This window comes from Lepidothrix coronata, unplaced genomic scaffold (assembly GCF_001604755.1).
Source record: "Lepidothrix coronata isolate B3197 unplaced genomic scaffold, Lepidothrix_coronata-1.0 Scaffold214, whole genome shotgun sequence".
In the NCBI taxonomy this organism is placed as follows: domain Eukaryota; kingdom Metazoa; phylum Chordata; class Aves; order Passeriformes; family Pipridae; genus Lepidothrix; species Lepidothrix coronata.
This window is the reverse complement of record NW_016690394.1, coordinates 1,091,396-1,114,816: the sequence shown is the minus strand read 5'-3', so window position 1 is coordinate 1,114,816 and position 23,421 is coordinate 1,091,396. Positions and strand designations below refer to the sequence as shown.

General features: G+C 45.3%; 1 protein-coding gene across 4 annotated transcripts in view; it reads left to right on the top strand.

Annotated features, from left to right (window-relative positions):
• The window catches only part of UBR4 (ubiquitin protein ligase E3 component n-recognin 4), a 79,920-nt gene that overhangs the window by 47,569 nt on the left and 8,930 nt on the right, over positions 1-23,421 (top strand). For all 4 annotated transcript variants that reach the window (XR_001877765.1, XM_017833435.1, XM_017833433.1 and 1 more), the window contains 33 exons: positions 42-210; positions 754-898; positions 1,613-1,698; positions 2,186-2,273; positions 2,680-2,873; positions 3,868-4,107; positions 5,188-5,326; positions 5,833-5,958; positions 6,116-6,244; positions 6,984-7,327; positions 7,548-7,638; positions 7,990-8,074; positions 8,246-8,373; positions 9,078-9,207; positions 9,722-9,879; positions 10,345-10,454; positions 11,014-11,155; positions 11,886-11,967; positions 12,838-13,011; positions 13,434-13,555; positions 14,501-14,698; positions 14,813-14,893; positions 17,134-17,221; positions 17,620-17,747; positions 18,166-18,273; positions 18,580-18,699; positions 19,415-19,605; positions 19,972-20,145; positions 20,670-20,769; positions 21,361-21,579; positions 21,812-21,925; positions 22,297-22,439; positions 22,706-22,831. Coding sequence is in view for 3 of the 4 variants with exons in the window: in XM_017833435.1 (XP_017688924.1) it covers positions 42-210; positions 754-898; positions 1,613-1,698; positions 2,186-2,273; positions 2,680-2,873; positions 3,868-4,107; positions 5,188-5,326; positions 5,833-5,958; positions 6,116-6,244; positions 6,984-7,327; positions 7,548-7,638; positions 7,990-8,074; positions 8,246-8,373; positions 9,078-9,207; positions 9,722-9,879; positions 10,345-10,454; positions 11,014-11,155; positions 11,886-11,967; positions 12,838-13,011; positions 13,434-13,555; positions 14,501-14,698; positions 14,813-14,893; positions 17,134-17,221; positions 17,620-17,747; positions 18,166-18,273; positions 18,580-18,699; positions 19,415-19,605; positions 19,972-20,145; positions 20,670-20,769; positions 21,361-21,579; positions 21,812-21,925; positions 22,297-22,439; positions 22,706-22,831 (4,672 nt within the window). In the remaining variant the exon portion in view is untranslated. The remainder of the gene's footprint in view (positions 1-41; positions 211-753; positions 899-1,612; positions 1,699-2,185; positions 2,274-2,679; positions 2,874-3,867; positions 4,108-5,187; positions 5,327-5,832; positions 5,959-6,115; positions 6,245-6,983; positions 7,328-7,547; positions 7,639-7,989; positions 8,075-8,245; positions 8,374-9,077; positions 9,208-9,721; positions 9,880-10,344; positions 10,455-11,013; positions 11,156-11,885; positions 11,968-12,837; positions 13,012-13,433; positions 13,556-14,500; positions 14,699-14,812; positions 14,894-17,133; positions 17,222-17,619; positions 17,748-18,165; positions 18,274-18,579; positions 18,700-19,414; positions 19,606-19,971; positions 20,146-20,669; positions 20,770-21,360; positions 21,580-21,811; positions 21,926-22,296; positions 22,440-22,705; positions 22,832-23,421) is intronic.

Below are 23,421 nucleotides of genomic sequence, written 5' to 3'. Positions count from 1 at the left end.
CTCCATTTATCTTGTTTCTGAAGTGTTCCTTGTGCCCGCAGGGGAGGGTTCAGGCAGTCAGGAAGATCAACTGTGCACAGCTCTGGTGAACCAGTTGAACAAGTTTGCTGACAAGGAGACCCTCATCCAGTTCCTGCGCTGCTTCCTGCTGGAGTCCAACTCCTCCTCGGTGAGGTGGCAGGCCCACTGCCTGGCCCTGCACATCTACAGGTGAGCTGGGACAGCGTGGCCTTGGCAGGCTCAGCTCTGTCCTTGTCCTTGTCTCTTGAAGGAAGCTGGAGCCTGCAGGTTATTGCCTCCCCTGGAATTGCTCCCACCATTTTGCAATTGTTGGTGCCGGAGGTAGAAGTCGTGACTTATTCATGATTAATTTGAGTTGTGTTCTGCAAGAAGCATTTTATTCTGTCTGCAAAATCTGACTCCTCACATGTGCTGGAGTAGGTGTTTGTGGGCAAGTGGACTTCTGAGGCAGATGCAGACTCATACAGTTAAGAAGTTGGGAGTTATTTAGGCAAAGACACTTCAAGGTGCTGAACTCCTTCAGAACTCAATTCGGTTGTTGCAAGACAGCTGCTTTCATTTTGGAGTGCTAGAAAACAGCTGGTTTCGAGGAGTGATGGGATTTAACTCTGTTAACTAATAATAATCCCCAAGTTTGGTGAACTGTAGTTTGTGTTTTCCTTTTGCGCAAGATCTTGTGCCATGTTATACATCTGTCTTCAGGAGCCTGATTATCTGTAATCCTTTCAACAGGAACTCCAACAAGTCTCAGCAGGAATTGCTGTTGGATCTCATGTGGTCAATCTGGCCAGAACTTCCAGCTTATGGAAGAAAGGCTGCCCAGTTTGTAGATCTCCTGGGATACTTCTCTTTGAAAACACAGCAGACTGAGAAAAAGGTACTGTCATTCAAGAAAGGAGGTGCAGCATCCCAGGTCCTGCATCAACATAATTCCTGTGAATTATGTTGATGTTTATTTATGATACAGCTGGGACAGATTTTCTGTCAAAAGAGCTTCTGGTGGCAATTTTTTTGTTCCTAAAATTTGAATGTTAGAAAAGGCGGGATCCTTAAAAAAAATGAGGAATGTGAATTTTTTTATTTTATTGCTTTGATGTTTTTGGTGTTTTTAGGATGAAAATGGTGTTGATGGGTTTTTTATTTATTGAGGAGAAAATTTCTTTCCCACAGGAAGCCTTTGTGGGAAAATACATTTATATGCCAGCTCCAATTTATAGATTTTCAGTATTGCAACTCCTAGAGGTCTTTTGAAACCATAATTTTTGAGCAAAGGAAGGGGTGGCATTTCTTAGGAGACCGGTGGATTTGAGAACAAATAATTTAGACTCATTGAATGTGGGTGTTTAAATTCAAATGCTGTTCAAATCTTGGCAGGCATTTGCAGTGGTTGGCTGACAGCACTGTTATTGTGGTACAAGTCTAATTTTAGGATCTGTCACATTCCTGGGTAATGATTTAACCACATAAATTCCTGTGGGTATCGTGTGTGCATCTTCTGGGGGACCAGGAACACCACAAGATGAGGAATATTTTTATCTTAGTAGCAATAAAACAATGTTGAGAAGACAGTATTTTCCTTATTGTATTTCAGTTGAAGGAATATTCCCAAAAGGCTGTGGAGATTCTCCGGACTCAAAACCACATTCTCACCAACCACCCGAACTCCAACATTTACAAGTGAGCTCCTTTTGCCTTTGATCTGTGTCACTAGGGAGCTGTGATCCATGGGGACACAGAGTTCTGCTAATGCAATGGTGGTGCTGGATGGAGCCCTGCTGAAATTCCATGTCTGCTGCAACTGGGCTTGGGAGAACAACAGGATCCTTTCTACCAGCTGAAAAACCTGACATTCTGTGCCCCATCAGCAGAGCTTGGCTTTAGCTTTTTTGCTTTCATTGTCAGTAAATTATAAAATATTAGGACTGACTGGAAAATAGAGATTTGCAGAATTAAGTGTTGTGCTCTTAGTCCTACCTTGGCAGTTAATAACTTCATCAAAAATGCTGCCAGTGACAAATGATTTTCGATGTGATTTATATTGTAACACTTCTGTTACACAGACTGGGACCTGTAGGAAAATTAAAGCAATTCTGATTTGATGGCATGTGTTTCAAACACAGCAAGCACCAAATTCCATATATCAGTGTTGTTCTCCTCATTCCAGCACACTGTCTGGGCTCGTGGAATTCGATGGCTATTACCTGGAGAGCGATCCTTGCCTTGTCTGCAACAATCCGGAGGTGCCCTTCTGTGTGAGTAACCATGGAATCATAGTCGTGGAATATCCTGAGTTGGAAAGGACTCACAGGGACCCTCCAGTCCAGCTCTGGGGGGGAGCACACAGGACACCCCAACATCCCACCTTGTCCGTGAGAGTGTTGCGCGAACACTCCCTGAGCTCTGGCAGCCTTGGGGCCATCACCACTGCCCTGGGGAGCCTGTTCAGTGCCCATCCACCCTCTGGGTGAAGAACCTTTTCTTGAGATCCAACCTGACCCTCCCCTGACACAGCTCCAGTCATCCTGCACGACACTGGCAGTAATTGCTTTCTTAAAGCCTTTCCAGTGGTAGGGATCCCAACCATTTACAGGCGTCATTCACTGTATTCCTGAGGTTTTGGGGTGTTCTCATATTGCCTCTGTGTCCTTGTCCCCTCAGTACATAAAGCTCTCCTCCATCAAAGTGGACACACGGTACACGACCACCCAGCAGGTGGTGAAGCTCATTGGCAGCCACACCATCAGCAAGGTGACAGTGAAGATTGGGGACCTCAAACGAACCAAAATGGTCCGAACCATCAATCTCTACTACAACAACAGGACAGTCCAGGCCATAGTGGAGCTGAAAAACAAGTATGTTCACCCATGTTTTTGTGTGCAACCTCTGAATTTGACATTACGATTCCCATTGAGGTGCCTTTCGCTTCTTGTTTTTCCTGATGAGACAGTTCCTCATCACTCTCAGCCCACATTGGGTGGGATTGTTCTGAATCTCCTACAATTTTTAAAAAAAATCCTCTGAAGCTTGAAAAATGTCTACAAAATGTGTGGATTTCAATTTCTACAGGCTCAGTTTTAAGCACCTAAATGCCTATAAAATTGTTGTGTAGTTTGAACTCAAAAAGGATTTGGACATTGCAGCACGTCCAGGAATGCCAAAAGCGTTAACATTGTTTGAAGCCACAGAGTAGAATTAAAATTAGAAGTTGGATGGTCTCACTCTCAGTTCTGCTTTACCCACCAAAAATGGCTTCTTTTCAATACACTGCTCATTCTGGAGCCAGTCCTGCTTATATGCTTTCCCTTCTTACTTCTCGAGATGTTCTCACCAGAATCAGATCACTCTGGCTTAGGGATTAATCTGTGCCTGCCACTTATTGCTTATTTGAAGTCTTAATCCTCTGTGACATCACAAGTGGCTGCTGTGGAGAGGATTATGATGTCACAAAGAGAGGATTCTGACTTCAGGTTGAGAATAAGCAGTGGGAGCAGATGAGATCTTTAAGAAATAAATATCCTGTTTTCATGCAAATGTCCTTACTAATAAAAAAATGGAGGTGAAAATCCCTAGAAAATGTCTGTAGAATTAAAGTTTTTCCATGAGGCATCAACAGCTCTTTAATCCCAAGCAGTCTTTCTCTATGAAGAGGATAAAGGCTTAAAATGTATTTCTGGCTACATATCATGTCAATACAGAAGCTAAGGAAACGAATCCTAGAACTGCTCTCCATTCATCCCTTTTAAAGTAGATTTGGAGCCGAGACGGTTGCATTTGGCTTCTCTTCACATGTGGGCAGGGAAGGAACTTCCCCCTGGAAAACCACGCCGCTTCCTTTCTCTTTTCCAGGCCGGCTCGTTGGCACAAAGCTAAGAAAGTGCAGCTGACCCCGGGCCAGACGGAGGTGAAGATCGATTTGCCGCTGCCCATCGTGGCCTCCAACCTGATGATTGAATTTGCTGATTTCTATGAGAACTACCAGGCGTCCACCGAGACCCTTCAGTGCCCCCGGTGCAGCGCGTCCGTCCCGGCCAACCCGGGCGTGTGCGGCAACTGTGGAGAGAACGTGTACCAGTGCCACAAGTGCAGGTGTGTCCCCCTCCTTCCTCCCTACACAGCCCTTGCCAGAGCCCTCACGCCCATGTTGGATATTCAACAAAACCCTCCCTGCTATTTAAATCCATGATTCTGGTTAATAAAAGCACACAATCAAATTAGTGGAGAAGTATAAAACAGGCTTACAGGGATTTAATGTTAATACAGACTAACAAAGAGAACCCGATGCCACAGTATGAAGGAAGCATAGAAGTTTCAGGTCAAGCCCTCAAACCAGAGAATTCCCAGGAGGAGGTTGGCTTTGGCCTGGCTGGATATGAGGCTGGAGTTCAGCTACAGGATTGCAGGGGGTTCCCTCCAGGACCCCTTGCTCAGTGCTGGACAGACAGTGCTATTCAGGGCTTTTGTTGTGCTCTCCTCATTCAGAGCAGTCTCAGGGGTAATCTACTGTGTTCTATACACACTTCCACTACAGGGTTAGAAATCCTTCACTTTTGTCAGTTTTGTCTCTTTATTCGATATCTCTCTTCCCCTTACTGTTATCCCACATTCCTCTCTAAATTTTATGAGATTCAAGGTGTTCAGCAAGTTCTTTCCATAGATCAGGTGATTACTGATATATGGAAAGGTTTCCACATCCCTTCCTGGATTATAGGAGTTACAAATTGGTCTCTGTCCTGCTTCTCTGGTCTGCAGGGGATAATTATGCTGCAGCCAGTCCCACTGCAACTGGGTAAGGAGTGAAAGCATTGAAAACCCAGACCTTACAAACAAAAACGGTTCCTTTTATCTGTGCTCTCCTAAAGGACACAGTGCCCCAGGCTGATGTTCTGCTGGGAATGACTGTCGTTCAAGCAGAATTGTTGGGAACAAATTCACATCTGTTTCTGCTTTTTCCAGCCAGAATGTGACACTGCTGTAAGGATTTTTTTGTTGCCTGATTTGTAGGTTTTGATTTTCATGGACCTCATGTATTTCACTTCCCCAGGGCAGTTTGGTCACTTAGATGTTTTAAGAGTCACCTGTTTGTTTTACCTGAGTCTGTTCAGAGTTGAGTTTATTGCCTCAGTTAAGTTGAGCTGCATGTTTTGACCTTCCTGGCTTGCCTTTCAGATCCATTAACTATGATGAGAAGGATCCCTTCCTGTGCAATGCCTGTGGGTTCTGTAAATATGCTCGCTTTGACTTCATGCTCTATGCCAAGCCCTGCTGTGCAGTGGATCCCATTGAAAATGAGGAGGATCGAAAGAAGGTGAGACTAAGAGCAGGTTCATCAATGAAATGCTGTAAGTCTTGGTCAGGGCAGCAGTGTGGGCACATCAGAGGTCCATCCCTCTTGGAGCACCTTGAGAAACAGTGTTCCTTCAGGGCTTCTCACTACTAATGCATTCCTTATTTGTTGTCTTACTCCACCAAATAAGTAATTCTTCAAAAGACATTATTCAGTGCTTCACTTATAAACCCTCTAGCACTGCATCTCTCTGCCTTGCTGTAGAAGGGGATGAATTTGGGTTGTACTGTTTGCTTCACCAAACCACCTGAGCAGCTCTGCTAAGGAATGAAGAGCCCACTGCACTGTGTGTCCTATCCCAAAGGATTAGTGTGCTCATTGTGGTGTCAGCAGAGTGGTTCTCGTGGCAGGGTGCAAGGTCACCATTTATTTATGTTTTTCCCATAGAAAGACAAAAGAGACAGAAGACTTGGAGCTTGGTGGTTGTAGTTCTGAATATAAAATACCCTTTCCTTTTTTCTTCTTAGGCAGTAACAAATATCAACACCCTCCTGGACAAGGCTGACAGGGTGTATCACCAGCTCATGGGACACCGACCGCAGTTGGAAAACCTGCTGTGTAAAGTGAACGAGGCAGCTCCTGAAAAACCCCAGGTAACAAGGGACAGGTGGAGCCTGCACTGATCTCCGGGCTAGTGCCACACTGGCCTTTACACTGCCAAAGGTCTTTGCCTTGGATGCTGCTCTGAAATAGTTATTTTTGTGTGTAGCCTTCATATATGATTCCTTTTTGTTTTGCCTTCTGTTCCAGGATGAGTCTGGAAGCAGCGGAGGGATAAGTTCTACCTCAGCGAGTGTGAATAGGTACATACTCCAGTTAGCCCAGGAGTATTGTGGTGACTGCAAGAACTCTTTTGACGAACTTTCCAAAATCATCCAGGTATGATGTTCTTTGATTTGAATTTCAGTCGTGGGTTAATCAGAAATCAGGATGTTGCCACTCTGCATTTAATAATATCATTAACAATAACTGATCAGCTGTGTATTTTCAGGGAAATAATTAAATAGTCATTTCTGAATGTTGTGATTACCATTAGTGGATTTATCACATTTCCAGTGTTGGCCCCCCCGGTGGTCAGGATGTGGCGCTCTAACCGCCACAGCCCGGGTTTGATTCCCGGTCAGGGGACTTCCCCAGGCAGATGGAGCTCATCAGCCCTGTAAGGCAATCCATCTAAGAGAAGGTGACTCTAAACAAACCTACGTCCTGAGCACCTCACTGCCACTGTCCAAGCTTGCTCAGCCCCAGCAGATGAACCTTAGGATTAAAGGGTGGGCTCAGTTCAGCGCACAGTGGGTCTCACCTAAAAAATCCACTGCGCAGGCTCGAAGGGTAAAGACCTTTCCCAAATCTTCGTTTGCGAAGACTGACCATGATAACATTTCCAGTGTTACACTGCATGTAATATAGACAACACGGCAGATAACTGGGAGTTAGGCTGATATTTCCAGCAGATTTCCCAAATCTACCATTGCCGTGAAGGATTTCAAGTTTGGAGATACTTGGTTAAAAATGTTTCTTCACAAAATATACAGTGAAAATAACCTGTGAATGGAATTAACAAATTAACAATTATGTGCTGCCTCACTACTCCCCAACTCCTTCTCTGTGTTTCCAGAAAGTGTTTGCCTCTCGAAAGGAACTCCTGGAATACGATCTCCAGCAGAGAGAGGCGGCGACCAAGTCGTCACGAAGCACCGTGCAGCCCACGTTCACTGCCAGCCAGTACCGTGCCTTGTCTGTCCTGGGCTGTGGCCACACGTCATCCACAAAATGCTACGGCTGTGCCTCGGCTGTCACGGAGCACTGCATCACCCTGCTCCGGGCCCTGGCCACCAACTCTGCCATCAGGCACATCCTGGTGTCCCAGGGCCTCATCCGGGAGCTCTTTGACTACAACTTGCGCCGGGGCGCAGCCATGATGCGGGAGGAGGTCCGGCAGCTCATGTGCCTTCTGACCAGGTTAGAGCTGCTTCAGCCTCTGGAAAACCTCATCCTTGTCAATACACGATCAGGAAGGAGTAGCTTTATAAGGGAGTTATCTTAGAATCATGGAATCTCAGACTGGTTTGGGTTGGAAGGGACCTTAAAGACCACCTAGTCCCAACTGCCTGCCATGGGCATATTTGGTATTTAGTACAAGCACAGCATAACAGTGTTCTCTTTCTCCTTCTGGAATTAGGGACAATGCAGAGGCCACACAGCAAATGAATGACTTAATCATTGGGAAGGTTTCTGCAGCTCTGAAGGGACACTGGGCAAATCCAGACTTGGTGAGTGACTCCAGTGTTTTCATGTTTCTTTTTTCTGCCTCTCTGCACTGCTGGTGTATTCTAATTATACATGTTCTCTCTTACGGTCTGTTTGTAAGAAAAAAATTGGAGCCTTGATAGGAAATAAGATAAATGTCAGAGTAGAGCACAAAATTATGTGATTACGTACATGCCCAAGTTTCCTCATGAAGTTCTGCCCGGCTTGGCTTGCAGCTCTCAAACAGTCACCCCAAATGGGCATAGGATTAAATTTTTTTAGATCCATGTGTTTTGAGCCTGTGGTTTTTATGTATCAGAAGGCAAAAAGGGCTGGAGCATCACCAACACTTTGAACACGTGTCTGTGTTCCAGGCTAGCAGCCTCCAGTATGAAATGCTGCTGCTCACAGATTCCATCTCCAAGGAGGACAGTTGCTGGGAGCTTCGGCTGCGCTGTGGTGAGTTCAAGTGACCACTGTGAAAGGTGTATTTTACCATGCTGTGCCGAGGTCCAGGCACTGTAGTGAGATTTCTAACTCTGGACACATTTAATGTGCTATATAGAGCTGTAGATGTGTGAACTATTTGCAGATCTCAGAGTGGAATGAACATTTCTGTCTGTCTTTCAGCTCTCAGCCTCTTCCTGATGGCAGTGAACATCAAGACTCCAGTGGTTGTTGAAAACATCACCCTCATGTGCCTGCGCATTCTTCAAAAGCTCATCAAGCCACCTGCTCCAACGAGCAAGAAAAACAAGGTACTGCCTTAGATGCTGAGCAAAGCATCTGAGAATTTACTGATTAAAGTCTGGCACTGAGCTCAGTGATTAATTACTTTGTGAGGAGGCCAGGGCTTGCTTTTCCTGGTCATAGTTACAAGGGAAGTGCAAACCCTGTGACTTCTGTCTTTGCAGACTGCAGATTACAGGTGACAGCTTTCCATTTTTTATTGGTTTTTGCTGACTTTGACCACTACTGTTCAAACCCAGGCTTTGCTTTTTTCCCCTCAGATCTGAGGCAAGGGGAAAGAGCTACTTCAAAGCTACAGCTTGGTTACTTTGGGCAAGTTTTTAGTGCTTTCAGCAGCTTGTACAATCAAGTACCTAAACATGATAGAAGTATTTTTGTCTCAGATTTTTTAATACAGAGCTACATTCTGATAAAAATATATCGATTGGTGGTTTCTTCATTGTAATTTAGATAAGATTTGCAGGAGAGAAGGTATGTTTCTGCTGCGATTTGGCTGTCTGACAATCACAGATGGATGTCAGAGATGGGTTTACTGGTATTTCAATAGGAACTGGAATGGGGCATCTCTTAGTTCATCATTAACAGACCCTGCTGTTGTCCAGAGCTGCATTTACCTCTTCATGGCACAGCCCCAGTGATTGACCTGCAGGAGTTACTCTTTGAGAACAGTCTGTAGTTTTCTGAGTAATCACAGAGCTTTTTTGTTTATTAGGATGTGCCTGTGGATGCTCTCACCACTGTGAAGCCTTACAGCAATGAAATCCATGCACAGGCTCAGCTGTGGCTCAAGAGGGACCCCAAAGCATCATATGAAGCTTGGAAAAAGTGCCTCCCTGCCAGAGGTAGTTCTGTGCTTTTAACTTGCAGTTTTGGGAAGGAATATGTGTGTCCCTCCAGGTTTAATTAGGAATGTGCTTCTGCAGAGTTGTGTTGGCTTCTGTCCCGTGACATCTGATCCCATCTTCACGTGCAGCTGGGTAGTCCCCAGAGTTTGTAGCACTGACTTTTCCAGGCTGTGTTGCTCAGACCCTAAGCAGAAAGTGCTCTGAAGATAATCGGGGAAATGTAAAAACTGAAACTTGTTGCTTATTTAAATTGACACCAGCCAAATGGAAAGCTAGTTGAATTCCCTGAGAGATCCTGGGATTTGCATCTGGCTTGGAATTGAGCATGGCTTCACACAGCAGCGAAAATGGCAGCAGAAAGAGATACGAAGCCACTCAGCTTTCCAGCTGGAGTTTGGAGAGTTCCAGTAAGATAAAAATACACTGGAAGTCTGATAGGAATTATGACAGTTACAACAGTTTGCAGTTTATAGCTGCTGACAGTTCTCTTGGGCTGTGCTCAATATTGCAGGTGTAGATGCCAACGGGAAATCTCCCAGCAAAGCTGAGCTTCACCAGCTCTACTTGTCAGAAAAATACGTCTGGAAATGGAAACAGTTCATGAGTCGCCGTGGGAAGAGAACCTGCCCTCTGGATCTCAAGCTGGGACACAACAATTGGCTGCGACAGGTAAACGTGGCTGAGAACTCCCGTGGGCAGAGTTGACAGTGTGTTGGTAGTTTGCTGCAGCTCATGTGCAGGGTTATCTGGGGAGGCTGTAACTCACTACCTCTAATTCCAAGTCAGATTTGCAGCTTTCTTCCCTTAAAAATACTACATCAAATATTTATCTGGAAGTCTGCATGTCCTTAAAGTCTGAAACTTTAATCTCCACAGTGCTTCTCCCTGCCTAATCAGCTGCATTTTGGAGGGTCCTGGGCAAAAATGTTTCTTTGTGTGTGTGTGGATTAGCACATCAGCCACACAATGCATTATCTAAACATTTTGGTGGTAGTATCAAGTGTTTGAAGAACAAGAAAATGCTGCCACCAAGTCACCAAACAGCTCTAGTGTGTGCAGTGCCTTTTTGATAAGCTATCACTAGTTTATCTGTGCACATCAAACTGCTGTGGTATTTTCCTGCCCTTGCCCCAGGTGCTGTTCACTCCTGCCACACAGGCTGCCAGACAGGCTGCCTGCACCATCGTGGAGGCTCTGGCCACCATCCCCAGCCGAAAGCAGCAGGTCCTCGATCTCCTCACCAGGTATTTCTGTGCTGCCACCCTTGGCTCCAGGATTGGCCTTCTCTAGTTCCCATGAGAATCTCTCCCTTCTTCCAGCCTTTCTCACATCTCTCCCTTGTATAACTGTATATACCTTGTATACCTTGGGTTCACAGGTCTTTTTGAGCTGGATTTTAAGGCTTAATTAGCTGGGAGGGTGTAGATTTAGGGAGACTTTTTTTTTTTTGCTGCCTGGCAGTAAGGTGTTGCAGTTCTGTACTTTCTCCAGAATTAAGCAGCTGGTGTTCAGCTGTTTGGACAACATTTTCTCTGCCTCTTGGACAGCAAAATAATAAGGTGAACTCTCTTCCAGTTCCTGTGACATAACTTAAACCAGCTGATGCTGTAGCACAGTTGGGGAACTCTTTTTGGGACAAAATACCAATTTATCCTGCAAGTAATGAATATCAGTGATGGTGTTAGGAAGGACAACAGGGAGGATGGATTTCTGGAGGCTTTTTCTTTCTTTCCACAGTGTCTTTAAGCTGGAATGCCCCTTGTTACTGTGAAATGGTTGTCAGCTTGTGTTTCTCTTTCCCAGCTACCTGGATGAGCTGAGCATTGCTGGTGAATGTGCTGCTGAGTACTTGGCCCTTTACCAGAAACTCATCAAACCTGCCCACTGGAAGGTCTACCTGGCAGCCAGGGGGGTTCTGCCCTATATTGGCAGCCTCATCACCAAGGTGTGGACTTGTGTGGAGGAACTGACCTGCTAGTTTGGCTTTTATTGCTTTGAAATCTTCATCTCTTTGTTCAGTGCCCTGTTGCTGACCCTTCCAGGGTTTTGAAGTTCACACCTCAGTGCTGTTACCTCTGAACAGAAGGAGCCACAGAGGTTTTAGCCCCAGGTTTAGAATTCCTCAGCACTTTAATGAACTTCTCTGGGGGCAGCTCTGCTGAGGGGTATAGATGTTGCTGCACTGCCTTGGCACCGGCTCTGAGCTGGAAGCCGTTGTCCAGCTGCAAGGCTGGACTCCAAAAGCCTTTAAAGACAGGGGAGGATTAGGTGTACTGCCATTCCTGGAGTGAGAATTATAGCCTATTGGAGAAGCAGCACATTTAATTTGCAGTGTTCAGAGTGGTGGGAGTTTCCTGTGGGGATCCCTGGTGCACTCCAAAGAGGCAGGTAACACTTTCCGTGTCAGTGGTGGCCTTGAGTCCATGATGGAGGCCACCAGAGCCAAGCAGTGGTAGTAGGTAGGTGCAGGGAGAAAATAAGGAGGTTATTTGGAGTGGTTTTCCCTCCTATCCCCTTTCCCTCCCCACTGCTGCGTTGCAATTCTGCTTTCCCTGTGACTGGCTCTGTTTCTGTGCTGGGTTCCTTTGCACCCTCTGTTAGACACTCACCAATCATGACTGGCATTGCAGTTTCTTGCTCTAATTTCTATTAACTATAATGTTAATTGTTTTCAGGAAATAGCTCGTTTACTTGCCTTGGAGGAAGCAACACTCAGCACTGATTTGCAGCAGGGATATGCCTTGAAGAGTCTCACAGGTATTTGATGACACCAACACGAGTCCTGCAGCAGGATTAGGGTTGGGGTGATCCTTATTCTGTACCAACATGTAGCAGAATTTCAAAGAGATGTGATTCACTGTGTTGCAATTGTCAACACTGGATTTTTGCCATCAGTTTAGCACTTAATCTCTAAATGGCTTTTTCCATATTTTGTGTGGTCAATTTGAGTTTTTAGTTGAACTGTGGTAAGCAAACTTCGTTATTTCACTTTATTATACGGCACAGTCCCTGAGACTATTGTAAACACTGCTACTTTATTCCTGCCTGTTGTTTCCTACCTACCTATTCTATGAGAGTTTTTTTTTAATCTTCTAGGGTGTATACTTTTTTCAAAAATTTGTTGGGGATGGAAATACTTCTTTAACAAGGTCATTCTTTTTTGTATCCTGTGCCAAATTCTTCAGACATTAGTGGACTAATTCATAAAGCCTGGCTTCTTGCAAGAAGCAGCATGTTGATCAGTGTGTCATGGGAAAGAATCTGAGTGTTTGCTGATTCTTTGCTTTATGATAGGAGTGGCCAGTTTGGTGATGTCACTGATCAGTCATGTCACATCATCAGAGCTCACTTAAGTATTAGAGGAGGAACAATCATCTGCTTTTGAAATATCTTGCAACAGAAAAATGCCAGAGTGTGCATTCCAGAAACTATTATTCCTTGTTTTATAATTTACAAGACACTTCTCCCAGGCCGGGGTTTTTGCCTCCAACCATTTGGTTGACAGGAGTGAACTTTAATGGGAGTTGGAAGAAGTAATTTTTATGATATTGTGCCCTGTTTGCTGCCATGAAATTTAGAAATCGAACCAAATTCTCTCCCACTTGCTGAGTTTTCACTGCTTTCTAGGTCTTCTCTCCTCCTTTGTGGAGGTGGAGTCCATCAAACGGCACTTCAAGAGCCGCCTCGTGGGCACGGTCCTGAACGGGTACCTGTGTCTGAGGAAGCTGGTGGTACAGAGGACAAAGCTGATTGATGAAACCCAGGACATGCTCCTGGAGATGCTGGAGGATATGACAACAGGTAAAACTACCTCTGTTCCATAAATCCAACGTTTTGGTCAACCAAGATGAAAAAGCAGATTGTTACAGCCACACAAAGAACTTACCGAAATGACTGCTGTAGTGAGGGGGTTTTATGGCTTCCAATATTTCCTTTTGGCACAGAAAAGGTAGATTACACTCGTGGTCATCTCTTATTTTTCAGGAATTTAAGCCTTCTCCTTTTATGGGACTGTTTCACTGCAGCCCAGTCATGCAAAGGCTTTTCCTGGTAATAACCATACCAATAAATAGCCTTTCATCTTTTATGGAGTGGATACGCAAAAGAAGAGAGCACCAAAATGTGGGGCTGATTGCAGAAGGATTTATTGTGTGTACTGAGTCTAAATAGAACCTATAAAAGTGGCTCCTTGTGTCCATTTTAATGCTTCCTTTTCTTGGCAGGCACAGAATCTGAAACCAAAGCATTTATGGCAGTGTGTATAGAGACTGCAAAGCGTTACAGCCTTGATGACTACAGGACTCCAGTCTTCATCTTCGAGAGACTGTGCAGCATTATCTACCCTGTAAGTGTGGAGAGGGCTGGAGGTCAGTTATAAACTCACACTTCTGAAGTAGAATCTTAGAATGGTTTGGGTTAGGAGGGACCTTAAAGCCCATCCCATTCCTTGCCGTGGGCATGGACACCTTTCACTAGCCCAGGTTGCTCCAAGCCCCGTCCAACCTGGCCTTGGACACTTCTAGGGATCCGGGGGCAGCCACAGCTTCTCTGGGCAACCTGTGCCAGGGCCTCCCCACCCTCCCAGGGAAGAATTTCTTCCCAATATGTAACCTAAATTTCCCCTCTTTTAGTCTGAACCCACTCCCGCTTGCCCTGTCACTCCAGTTCCTGATGCAGAGTCCCTCTCCAGCTTCCCTGTAAGCCCCTGCAGATCCTGGAAGGTGCTGTGAAGTCTCCACACAACCTTCTCTCCATTCTGAACAGCCCCAACCTCTCTCAGCCTGTCTCCATAGGGGAGGTGCTCCAGTCCCCTCAGGTACTTCATGCCCTCCTCTGGACTTGCTCCAACTTATGTTGGGGGCACCAGAACTATGCACAGTATTCCAGGTGGGATCTCATGATAGAGGGAAAAAATCACCACCATCCGCCTGTAGCAACCGTAGATTGAGTTCCTTGCATTTTGGCGAAGAGCAACAGTGTCTACAATCATGATTTACTATTAGCCAGTGTAGAGCTGTATCCCAGTGTGTCCCATTTGGGGGGTCACTGTTCAGGTTCCCTGCTGTGACGTGCTCTGTGCAAAAAAGCAGAATCAGTAGTATTGTTTCTTCCTGAGGAATTTGGTTACTGAATGATCCTGGATATCCTCTGAGTGCCACATGTGTGGAATGTACAGCAGGTGGTGGAAGGACTGAAGGTTTAGGGACATCCTGTCACTTGCTGCCATAAAAATGCCAGAATCGGAGTTGGGAAAAAACTCATTCACTCTGTCTCTGCTGCTGTTCTTTAGGAAGAGAATGAAGTCACTGAGTTCTTTGTAACTCTGGAGAAAGATCCTCAGCAGGAAGACTTCTTACAGGGCAGAATGCCAGGGAATCCCTACAGCAGTAACGAGCCTGGCATTGGGCCACTCATGAGGGACATCAAGAACAAAATCTGTCAGGACTGTGACCTGGTGGCTCTGCTGGAGGATGACAGTGGGATGGAGGTGAGGATACACATGTGAATTTCTTGCACAGATGTGTGGGGACACCATTTTTGGGCAGCTGGGATGGTAGTGCAACTTGAGCCTGTTCTTCACTTGTTATTTTATCCTTTTCAGCTTTTGGTGAACAATAAGATAATCAGTTTGGATCTGCCTGTGGCTGAGGTCTACAGGAAGGTGTGGTGTCCCACAAATGAGGTTTGTGTTTTCTTTATACATGTTAACAGCAGAAAGCACCTGTCCTTCATACTAACAAAAAGATGGGGGAAAAATCATAGTCTCACAAGTCATTTTTTTGGCATATAATTTATTGGTATAATAAATTTATTTTTTGGCATATAATTTATTGGTATAATTGGTCAGCACCGTTTGGTGCTCTGTTAGGATAGATTGTGCACAGTCCTGCAACATGAGTGATTTAAAAGCACATAGTGTTCCCCAGGTGAGCTGGGTAGTGTATCAGATATAGACTGTCTTCCTGATAACAAACTTCCTTACATTCCTTTGGGGAAAGAGCTGAACTTTGTCACTGCCTTTCAAAGCACGTTCCACACTCCATCTGCACACGACAGTTTAATGTGTGTGTACAGACAGGGACACCAGGTTGCTCCATCAGTCTGTGCTTCAGTGATGAACCCAAGTTATTTATGCAGAGAACAGCCAATGTTTCTCCATATTTGCATATTTTCTTATGGATCTCAAGCACTTGACAGATTCATCCTCCCAGTTTGCTGTTTGTAGTGTGTGTTGTCTGTTTTTCACATGAAGGAATGGACCCAACAGCCTCAAGAGTCTAGTCCACCATGTCACAGTAGGCTTGTTCCAGAGGTGGATGTGGTCCAAAACAAGCTCTTCCCTTCCTTTTCTTGTAGCCACTAAAATAAACTCCCACTGAGACCATCAAATTAAATCTTGCCCATTACAAATCTGTTTTTAGAGGCACTTCAGATCATAAACCCCCTGATTTGCCCAACATTTCTTGTTCATCCTTCATTTCCTCCTGTGTTCTAATCACCTTTGAAACCTCAGTTTCCTGAAACCATTTGTGGGGAAGAAATCAAACAAAATGCCTGTTTTCAGTGAATGGTGCTATGGGGAACAGGTTTATTTCAGTAAAATTTCAGTAAAAATTCAGCTTTATTTCAGTAAAAACCCCTTCAGTGCTGCAAAATCAAGCCCAAAACTTGTGCCAGTGATAATTCTTTAGTAGTAGGGATAGGGAAGTGATGTGTTGGTCTCAATCTGTGAGTTCTGATGTGAACTCTGATCAAGTCACTGATGGAAATCATCCCCTGTGCTGCCCCAGCCCCTGGGAGCAGCAAGGTGCTGTTTCCATGGGATGCTGGGCTGGAGCCGCTGTGCAGCTCTCCCAGGATGCAGCACTGATGGTGAAGGCAGACTTTGCTTAGCATTCCTGTGCATGAACAGCTTTCATCTGTCTTCCTTTGTGAGCATCTCCCGGTTCCCTGGGAATCGACAGGCACACAAGGAACGCAACCTCAGGCCCCTTTTTGTTTCCCTTGTCTCTCACTGGCTTTTTTTGTTCATCTGCCATTTTACCAGGGCCCCTGTGGAGTTAATTGCTGGTCGCCAGCGTGGCCTTTGAGCAGATCTTCCCCCCGGGGCTTTCCCTATGTTCTGTATTTGCTGTGACATTAAGCTCTGCTTATTCCACATTAGGCTTAGCACACTCACTGACAGGTTTTCTCTCGAAAGGTCTCTTGCTCCCAAATCTGGGATTTTTCTTTTCTGCTTTTTATTCAGACCTATGGATTAAAAATGGAAAGTTTAGTGATATGCTGTAAGTGTTTCCAGCTGGAAATGCATCTGGAAAACTAGTCCTTTCCCAGGGTAAAAGCACAGCTTGTTTGGCTGCATCATTTTAGTGATGTACTGTCTTACTGAAAGCTCATTAAATTGCTTTTTACTCCTCTTCCATTTTCCATCACTGCAGATTTTATCTGTATGAAAGCATTCACCCAATTAGCCTGTCCTGCTTCATTTCTTAGGCTGTGCCTATTCCCTGTATTTCCCAGATATGCTGTGCCATACCCTCAGAGGAAAGGTTGCCATGAAAAGCAGGCATTTATCTGTAGATGAACCCATTTTCCTTGGCTACATCTTTCATTCGTGTCAAAAGAAACTTGGAGGAGATGTAAGGAGGAAGAGGCTGTTTATTACCAGCCTGTCAATTAATTGGCAGTGCCAAGAAAAGCTGGACAGACCAATGGATGAGTTATTGATGTTTTTGCAGGTGGCTTTACTGTTGTTTTTAATTCATCTCAGTGAGGGGAGAATGAGGGATTGAAAGATTTCCCTGTGTCAGGGAAGGAGAAGGAGAACTGAGGCTGCGGTGTCTGTTACATACTGTAATGAGAATCAAACTTGTCTATAAGTGCCCAGAGAGATATAATTAATATAAAGCTCTGCTCTTGCAGGGGGAGCCGATGAGGATCATTTACCGCATGCGGGGGTTACTGGGGGATGCAACGGAGGAATTCATCGAGTCTCTTGACTCCACCACTGGTAAGGCATTTGTCTGCTGAAAGCTGGGATTAGATTTGAAATCTGAGTTCTCTGCAGAGCAATGACATTATTATCCTCACAGCAGTGAGCTTAACGTTGATTGATGCTGCTTTTGCTGCATTTACCTGCTTCACCTTAAGTGAAGGAGGGTTTTAACAAGGCTTTAAAACCATGCTTCAAATGGGAACACTTGCATGGCACAGGGACCATTCTTCCCAGCCCTTCTTCATATTCCTGCTCTTAATTCTTTTCAAATTCAGTACAACTGAAGTGACTTGAACTGCTGATAGATGTGTTCTGTTGTACTCTCCATTTTTCCTTCACTCTTTGCCGTGTGCTGCATGGTTTTTTCACGTTGTGGCTGGTTCCCCTCCTCACAATTTATGTCTGTCCTGTAGATGAAGAGGAGGATGAGGAAGAAGTTTATAAGATGGCAGGAGTCATGGCCCCATGTGGAGGTTTGGAGTGCATGCTCAACAGACTGACTGGGATCAAGGACTTCAAACAAGGCCGGCACCTCTTAACTGTGAGTCCCAGCTTTGGCTCTGGGGGGTCAGGAGTTACACAATGCAAAATGCCACAGTGAAGTTTAAACAGTCTGCCTTGTGTTGGAGCAGAGGTTTCAATTCATTGTTGAATGAAAACCTGAGAAATCCTTTCTTTGCCTCTCCTGTTCCTCTTGGTTAACAATTCCTTACAAATACTTGGTGTGTCAAAGCTGAGGAGTTGGTAAGACTAAATCCTGTCTCGCTAGTGATTATTTTCTGCCTTGGCCTTACCTGAAAACCAAAGCTGTGCTAAGAATTATATTGCTGTAAAAATCTGGCTTGTACTTTACCCCACAAGTTTGGAAATCAGGTATATTATGGGTGCTTTTAGCTGCAGCAAAATTCTCCTGCTCATTTTGAAGGTACCATAGAGAATCCCTTCTCTGTATTTTGTAGGTGCTGTTAAAGCTGTTTAGTTACTGTGTGAAGGTGAAAATAAATCGTCAGCAGTTGGTCAAGCCAGAGATGAATACTTTGAATGTGATGCTGGGAACTCTGAACTTGGTAAGGACAACCTGGGCTTCCATAAACTCTTTTCCATGGACTCCAATGAATTTAAGCTACTTCTGCCACACTGCCTTAAGACAACTACAAGAGATCTGAAATACTGCTGTGCTGGCACTGCAAATTATGTGTTAGACATCCTGATCTGTTAGTGGCTGGGAGCATGTGGGTCAGTTAAACCAGTTACTGGTGGTGTTCCTCTAACTGCTGCCATTGTCTTAAACCAGTTAATGCTGGTGTTCTCTAACTGCTGCCATCTCTTTAAACTAGTTGCTGCTGGTGTTCCACTCCTTCCATCTTTTCCAGGCTCTGGTGGCTGAGCAGGAGAGTAAGGACAGTGGAGGAGCAGCTGTGGCAGAGCAAGTGCTCAGTATAATGGAGATCATTTTGGATGAATCCAATGCAGAACCTCTGAGCGAGGACAAGGTGAGTGCCTGGGGCTCTGTGCACAAATACAAATGTTGTTTGGGATTCAAGGCTTCCATATAATCTGATTACAGGGATGCTGAGCTGCAGGAGCTGGAGAGGAGTGTTCACAGGGCGTCTAACCCTTTTTACACTGGCATGTCTTAGCAGGCCTTGGAGGAGGGGCATGAGGAGTGCCTTGAACCAAAAGCACTGTGAGGCTTCTTTGGGCTGAGTCTTGCACAGTCGGGGTGGGAGTTGTTGGGCACTGCTTGGATCCCTTCCTTCCTGCTTTGGGCCACAGGCCAGAGTCAGACAAGAAAAGACACAGCTTGGCCTTGTTTTTTGGAGTGTTTTTGTATGTGTTAAAAATGTGTTTGATTTTCCAGCTAATTGAGGATAAAATTGTATCTCAGCTAGACTGAGAACGAGAAGAGTTTCTCACTCACCTTTTGAAACTATGGGAGGATAGGAATCTGATGTCCTTTGGGTTGGAATTATTAGACTTTGACTGGAAAATGCCTTAACAGTAGGTGGAATAAGTCAAGTGTCAGCTTGAGGGGTTGATACAGCCATTCCACAAGATCTTTGGGAATGAGGCTGGGTTTTGTTCTTCATCAGGCTGCCTTTATTTGGGACTAGACCTGTAATCCTTCAAAACTCACAGCTAGTGAGGATTTTATTGAAGGTTGTAGATTTATTCCTGAACATAAATCCTTCTCTTCTTCCTTCGCAGGGCAACCTCCTCCTCACGGGTGACAAGGACCAGCTGGTGATGCTGCTGGACCAGATTAACAGCACTTTTGTCCGTTCCAACCTCAGTGTCCTGCAGGGCCTCTTACGGATCATCCCGTACCTGTCCTTCGGGGAGATGGAGAAAATGCAGATCCTGGTGGATCGATTCAAGCCCTACTGTAACTTTGATAAGTATGTTGTTCATAATTCAGCTAAAAGCATGTGAAATCAGTCATACTGACATGGCTGTCCCTTTTTTTTTCCTCATTGATTCTTACTTCAGTGTAATGCAAAGCTTCAGAGATTCCTGATGCCTTAAGCTTAATTTGCTGTTTCACTTCTAAGCCATTTTTCACTTCTAAGCCATTTTTATAAGAAATGTGTGCACTTTAGCATGAGAAATAGGTCTTCAGGGTATATTCTGAGGTGACAGGGGTCTGAGTAGCTTTTCTGAGTCTCTGAACTGGAGTAGGTACATCATTCAGCAATAATGTGCTGAGAATTACAGGCAGGGGTTTTTGGAGAGCCTCCAAGTTACCATTTCTTCTCTTTATTCAGGTATGATGAGGAGCACAGTGGAGATGATAAAGTTTTCCTGGACTGCTTCTGTAAAATAGCAGCAGGAATAAAGAACAACAGCAATGGCCATCAGCTGAAAGATCTCATCCTGCAGAAGGGAATTACACAGAATGCCCTGGATTACATGAAAAAGCACATTCCCAGTGCAAAGAAGTAAGAGACACTACTTAATGTATGTGATTACTCTGTGAGACTATCCTGAACATGCTTCTCTCATTCCATCACCACAATCTTCCAAGGAAGCTGTTAGTAAGTCCCCATTTAGAGTTGGAACAGCTGTGGTGCAGCAGGTCTGGTGAGACAATGCACATAAGGATGGGCTAAAAAGCCTGAAATCTTCCTGTTTTATACCCATCCGAGCTGATTCCTTGGATATCACAGTACTTGTGTTTCCTGCCTGTTCCCTCCCATTGCACCATAACAGAGCTTTCGCTGGAAGGGCCAACTCATGAACATAAATCTCAAGGCTCAGAGCTGACACTGTGTCTACCAGTATGCACAGCCTGGAAGTGGGAATGGGAATGTCACTTCATTAATTAGCAGAGGAGCGACACAAGGGGAAAGGAGCTTGTCTTTCCTGCAACCTCTGCTCCATGAGCTGTGCTGCTGGGTGGCTGCCAAGCCTCTTTTGGGAATGGTGACTGTCCTTCAGCTGCTGCCTCTTGTTTTCTGTGCAGTTTGGATGCAGACATATGGAAGAAGTTCTTATCTCGACCTGCACTTCCTTTTATCCTGCGCCTGCTCCGAGGACTGGCAACACAGCACCCTGCAACACAGGTGAGGGGGCTCTTCAGAAGGCAAGGAGGACGTGGCTGGCTTGTTACTCTGCTTTTGTGGCTGTACCTGAGGATTAATTTCTATGGGAGTTGATTCTACACTGATTTTTGTTGGGCTTGGAGAGACACACCAGCTTCAAGTGTCATCTGCTAGTCTGGAAGAGTCAGAAATTTTGACTTAAAGATTTTCCTATGCTTAAATATTTCCTTATGTGTGAGATTTACACACCAATATGAAGAGAAGGTAATTTAGGACTGTGAACTACATAGTAATGTTAAGCTTCTAGGGGCCTGCTTGTTGTTTTAAGACATCAACACAATGTCGTAGCACAAAATAGAACAAATGTTTCATCCAACATTCCCATCTGAGCTCTTAGTGACAACCAGTGGAGAGGCAAATTGCCCCAGTCTCATACACAGTTTTAGGGCCCAGGTTCATAATGTAGGAGCATAAAAAAGGGAAGGAAGACACTTGCCAAAGGTTGGTGTGGCTCAGTGCTGCTGCCCAGCCGTCACGGTGGGATTAGAGGGGACAGCCACTGTCCTGGGCACCCCTTTCCTGAACAAAGTGCTGTGCTTCCATCCCCATTAGGTGCTAATAGGAACAGACTCAATTACCAACCTGCACAAGCTGGAGCAGGTTTCTAGTGACGAGGGGATCGGGACGCTGGCAGAGAATCTGCTGGAGGCACTGAGGGAACACCCAGAGGTGAACAAGAAGATCGATGCTGCCCGCAAGGAGACTCGAGCAGAGAAGAAGCGAATGGCCATGGCCATGAGGCAGAAGGCCCTGGGCACTCTGGGGATGACGGTAATGTCTGGTGGCACTGCCAGCAAACTGATGATCTCATGGCCTTTTCTTTCTGTCTTGCTAAAACTGCCTCACAAGGAACTGTGTGAAATGATTTATTGACAAACATCACAGAGCTCAAGCCTTCAGTTCACCTGGGAGAGTAAACACAAGATGGGCATTCCAGTTCCAGTGGTGGGGATGGTGGTGCTCATCATTCTTTTTAACCTGCTTGAGCTTTTCTCTCTTCCAGACAAATGAGAAGGGTCAGGTAGTGACCAAGACTGCGCTGCTGAAACAGATGGAGGAGCTAATAGAAGAGCCAGGTCTGACCTGCTGCATCTGCCGGGAGGGATACAAGTTCCAGGTAAAGGGAGATGCAAGTTCCGGGCGATGGGAGACACGAGTTCCAGGCAATGGAAGATGCAGGTTCCAGTTACAGAGAGAGGCCTTTTCAGAGCCCTCTCACCAGCTGAGGGGACTTGCCAGTCAGTATCTGGCTGCACAAGGGCTGGGATTTTGGCACTGAGAGATGAGGAAATTTCAGGTTTGGTTCTTAAGATCAGTAATTCCAGAGGTGGTTGGGAATTTGAAGTGTGTTTTCAGTGAAAGCTGGAAAAACATCTGTTGAGGTTGGGACTGAGAGAGGTTAAATTTAGTACAGTGTCAAAACAGCACAAAATGTGAGCTGTTGCAGAAGTGAATGATTTTGAAGACAACTGTGTTTTGTCATTACAGCCCACCAAAGTCCTGGGAATTTACACCTTCACCAAGCGCGTGGCACTCGAGGAGTTTGAGAACAAACCACGAAAACAGCAAGGGTACAGCACAGTCTCTCACTTCAACATCGTCCACTACGACTGTCACCTTGCAGCTGTGAGGTACGTTCTGGTCACTGGGGGCTCAACTTCTTTTCCGGGGTGGTTTAGGATCATGGCACTTGACCTTGGAACTCAAGATGGATTTGCTTAGTTGTTGATCTTTACAGCCACAGGCTTCTCTGTTGTGGGCTGTTTTAATATTGGTCGGGCCTGGACACTGGAGAGTGAAGTCCATAATTTAAAGAAACTGTGGAATTGTCATTTTTTTGGATGGTTTTTTTGCATCCTTCTAACTTGCCTGGGTGTGGCTCTCTCTCTTCATGCAGACTCGCTCGGGGCCGTGAGGAATGGGAAAGTGCAGCCCTGCAAAATGCTAACACCAAGTGCAATGGGCTCCTGCCAGTCTGGGGACCTCATGTGCCAGAGTCTGCTTTTGCTACGTGCTTAGCACGGTGAGTACAGAAAGCTTTTTCTCCAGCTGGTTTGCATTTGGGAAGGTGAGTCAGTACATTACCACAGAGGCTCGTTTAAAACCAAGGAATCAAGGGTGGTGGCAGCTAAGTCAGTAAAACTGAGCCATGTCAGGTTCTGCTATCTAGAGTGGATCTCCTAAAAAAGTGCAGGTGTTTGTTTGCTTCTTGACTTCATATAAATAAATAATTTCATTACCTCCTTTGCCCTCAGTTACTCCTGAAGATGCAGTTTGCAGTAACAGTGTTGATTAATTTGTGGCCCAGAGACCCCCTGCTTTACAAAAGAAACCTGTGTGACACCAAGAGATTCCCTAATGTAGGTTTCCAAACCTCTGCTGGATGGTAGTGAGGTACCTGACCTCTTACCTGGAGCAGATGAAGATCAGGATTTTGTTGTCAGGATTCTGGTCCACCTTGTGCTGGGTTTGTACAGTCACATTAGAAATTCCTAAACTGAAAGGGAGTAGGTTTAGATCAGATAATAGAAAGAAATCCTTCCCTGGGAGGGTGGGGAGGCCCTGGCACAGGTTGCCCAGAGAAGCTGTGGCTGCCCCTGGATCCCTGGAAGT